Below are 4,283 nucleotides of genomic sequence, written 5' to 3' on the forward strand. Positions count from 1 at the left end.
GAACTCCATGGAAATTGGAACTGCTGCTTACTAAAACCTAAAGGATATACAATTATAAGAATGATGTATGGGGACAAAAATGCATAGTTTGGGAAATCACATGAAGTATATTGTATATGCCTAAAGTATATTGTATAATGTAAATCACATAGTAATATAATATAAATTTCTTCAATTCAACTGCTCGAAGATTTTAGTTTTTAGACCTTTAAATTTTAGTTTAGGTTAGATGTTAATATTTTTGTTCTATAAATTTCACTTAGGCTAGGAGAAGAAAGTATGGTGCCAGTATCATAAAGTGGTTAAAGATGGTCATACCCAATTTAAGGACAGTTGTATGTACACTTTAGTTATTACCTTTTATTGTTTAAACAATATTCTAACAATCATCTTGTAATTCCTATCTCTTATAATTTATAAACATATGGATAATTATTTGATTGTTTTATATTATTGCATTCACAGTAAGTGAGTAAATTCATTGTTCTGGTGATGGAATCATAGCCATTATCACCAAATGCTGGGCATCATAATCCATTGAATCGACTATAATATGATATAGAATTCTAATTCAATTTATGTATATTGAAAGCCTGTAGATAAACCCAAATCCATTTATCTACAAGACATTAGATAGGAGAGAGAAAGGTTGAAAGATGAAGTTTAATTACATGAACATTAGAAATTAAGCATCAGCTCTTATGGCTAGAGATAGAGTATGATATTTATTAAAAGGAAGAAGCTATATCTATAAGATGCACTATAGTGATCTTAAGTCTATAGAAATAATATCTTTTTACATGTACGACCCATTAATACTTGTAGTAATAGCAATGGTAACATGATTTACGTGTATGGCCTGTTAATACTTGCAGTAATAGCAATGGTAACAAAATATAAACCCACTTGAAAATAAATATTACATAAAATAGAAAAAACAAAATTTAAATGACTCAAAATAATAAATAAAGACCTTTAGCACAAACTTTATATTAATAAAAACATTTTATTGTGAAAATGAACATTCTCCATCCCTATAGAGAAAGCACTGACTCAACTTCTCATAATAGAACTGTAATATAAACTAAAAGGATAACAAGTACAACCATAAACATAAAACAGGGAACAAAAACTTCTTTGATGCTCTTTACTACTATATATATATATATATATATAATAACAAAATACATATATATAGAGAGAGAGAGAAAGACTTAGCGCCTTTTGGCTGCTGGCTCTTTCTGCGCATTGAAGTAGACGGTAGCAACTGGCAGCCCCAATTCCAAATGAGCAGCAAACAGACGAGTGTTGAAATTAGCTCGTGATTGTGGTTGCTCCACCACCCCCATCGCCGCCTTTTGCCGGAAAAGCACCAGAATGTAGCGGTGGATTCCTACCGGCGGACGTGGCCCCACATAAGACAAAATCTCTTTCCCTGCAAATAAAACAAAATAGATATACAAAGAACAATTAATTGATTAATTAAGACATCAAAAGAGAAATGGATGTACTTCATCTATTGTCTATCCCTTTTGGTCCAATAAACAGATTATATACATAGATCTACCATTCATATTCCAAAATTTTATAAAAATTTAATTATTTTCAAATAAATTTTTTTAAAAAATTATTATTACTTTTTTTTATCCCGACTATAGAGCCTAATGATTTTTTATTTTTCCAGTATAATGCGACTCTCAAAATCAAATCATTGCGTAATGACTTTTTATTCTTCTAATAGATTGCGACTCCCAAAGTTGAATTGGTGTTCTAAGACATTATATTCTTCTAGTAGATTGCGACTGCCAAAGTCGAATTGGTGTTCTAAAAACATTATGGAGATTGCGTGACGGAGATTGCAGTAACTGTGGGAAACTAATTTTAATTTTAATGCTAAATAAAAATTTTATAATTAAGCATGACTATCTTTGATTTCAAATCAAAATCCCACAAAAGATAAAATTGAATCACATATGATAACATAATCAAATCAACTATTTCAGTTGAATTAAAATTTAACTTAAAATAATAAACTCATTTTTATATAAAGTGGAACTCATTAATTATTTAATTAAATAAAAATTAACTTATAAAATAAATTCGTTGTTAGTTAAAGTTGAACTCATGTCCATCCATCCTTGTTGCAGAAGATAATGATGGGAAGCAGCAGATTGCACACGAATGAATGTTAGACAGCCGCCAAAAATAACGAGGTGAGGGTGACAAATAGTTCAATACGTGTCACTGTCAAATTCAACTAACAAATTACTAATTATTTAATCTTGTATTATTTTTTTTCTCAATTTAGTGATAAAAAATAATATCTCAAATTAATTTTTAAATTTTAAATATTTAGCTATAAAAAATGTAATTTTTTTTGAAAATAAAAATTAAAAACATAAATAAAAGTCCAGTGGTTTCACCTTTGGTAGGATTTGTACCACCAGGTATATCTGCAACAACCCTGAAATAAAAAAAAAAAAATTAGCTAATTAATTAATTAATCAGTAAACATGAAGATTTTATTTATACAAAAAACCAAAAAAAAAAAAAATGGAGATTTTAAAATATATATAATTCTCTTTAGAGCACTCACCAATGGACCCATTCTCGCATGCTGGGTTCACTAGGGCTTGGAGCATCAGGGTCTGTCATCACCTGCATTAATTACCATGGTTAATACTTTAGGCATCAGCATGCATGCACTTTACAAGCTTTTAATTACCCTTTAGGAATACCCTAACTCATATATATAATTTCAATCTTTCCATTTGTTTTATTTTTACCAATTTTTTAAATAAAACAATTTTTTTCTAAATTTAATATTACTGTTAATTTCACTCTCCCTCTGATTCAAACTCCGAATAATAAAACTTATCTATTTCCGGTTTTTCATAAATTCATAAATTGAGTCTGTAATAAAATTAATATTTAAAATACTGGTAAATCAAATTTAAGCACATGCATGCAATTACAGTAACGGACAAAGAATTTAAACTCAAAAAAAGAGAAATATATACTTAAGTTTATTGTATAAAATTTTGACAGACCAAGTATAGTAGTTTAATAAAAAAATTAGTATATTAAAAATACAATTTTAAGAAAATGGTAATACTGTCACACCTTCGTATCCACAAGTCCTGAAAAAATAATTACCGGGAAGGCGGGAACTCCGAAACGAGAATAGGTGTAAAAAAAAAAAAAAAAAAAAATTACCGCAACTCCGAAACGAGAAAAGTAAAAAAAAAAAAAAAGAAAAAAAAAAAAGGCGCAGTTAAAATATATACTAACCAACGTGTAGAGGTCATTAGGATGGCCAGAAATGGTAAGTTTAGGAGGGTTCGAAGCAGTAGAAGGCTTAACATCACAGCCATTGGTGACATGTTTAGAGCCATAATAAACAGACATAGTAACAGAAGGAACAAATAGGTCAATAACATCTCCTATAACGCGACCCACAACAAGAGGATCAACAGAGGCCGCCATTAAAACGAGAAGAAGAGAGACACAGAGAGCTTTTCTGTGTATTTTGAAATGTATTTTGAAAGTGAAGGAGGAGAGCAGTACTGCTGGTGAGCTTATATACAGAAAGTGAATGAAAATATTGGCATCTTGGATTAGTGTACCTCTTGAGCATGCATAGGGCGATATAAAGTTGATTGAAGCAGAGATTGACACGTGGAAGGACAGTCTCTGCTGATGAGTTTTTTTCCTTGTAAAACCAGATACTTTTTGTATCAGTTCATAAAAACCACCATCAATGTCTTTTTGTTTAACAAGTGGTTTAATCTCCGCCGTTAGTTAAGTGTTCGCCAGACAGCAGAATCTATAATCTCAAAATTCAACAAGTTATTATGAGAGATATTTTTACCTTTAATTAATAAAAATAATTAAAAAAAAGGATTTATTTATTTAGTGCAAAGTATTTAGACTCTTTGCTTACTTCAATAGCGAAATTTTGATTTTAGATTGAAATATTAAAATAACAATAAATTTTTATAATATTTAAATCAGAACTAAAAGTGCTAGTTCACTAGATCAAAGTTATATGAAATCACATCAATTTTTTACCAAATGATATCTTAATGTCAATTTTGTTATACAATTTTTATTTTTGGTAATTAACTATTTAATATTTTATTTTGATAAAATTATTATCACACCCTATTAAATTTGTAAAATCATCGATTTGTATCTAAATTTAATTTCATTAAATTATTTATTGTCTTTTCATTTAAAAGATGTTATTTTTGTCGTTCGGTGAAAAATTCAATATTAAATGA

At 28.8% G+C, this 4,283-nt stretch overlaps 1 protein-coding gene across 1 annotated transcript; it reads right to left on the reverse strand.

Annotated features, from left to right (window-relative positions):
* Positions 1–1,094: 1,094 nt before the first annotated feature.
* Positions 1,095–3,528, reverse strand: E12A11 (PEBP (phosphatidylethanolamine-binding protein) family protein). The gene is given in 4 exon segments (NM_001306009.1): positions 1,095–1,435; positions 2,424–2,464; positions 2,597–2,658; positions 3,292–3,528. Coding segments are annotated over 4 exon segments (519 nt in total). The 5' UTR covers positions 3,487–3,528; the 3' UTR covers positions 1,095–1,214.
* Positions 3,529–4,283: the final 755 nt, after the last annotated feature.

Source organism: Jatropha curcas, chromosome 8, assembly GCF_041381405.1.
Source record: "Jatropha curcas cultivar XTBG-Jc1 chromosome 8, XTBG_Jcur_1.0, whole genome shotgun sequence".
In the NCBI taxonomy this organism is placed as follows: domain Eukaryota; kingdom Viridiplantae; phylum Streptophyta; class Magnoliopsida; order Malpighiales; family Euphorbiaceae; genus Jatropha; species Jatropha curcas.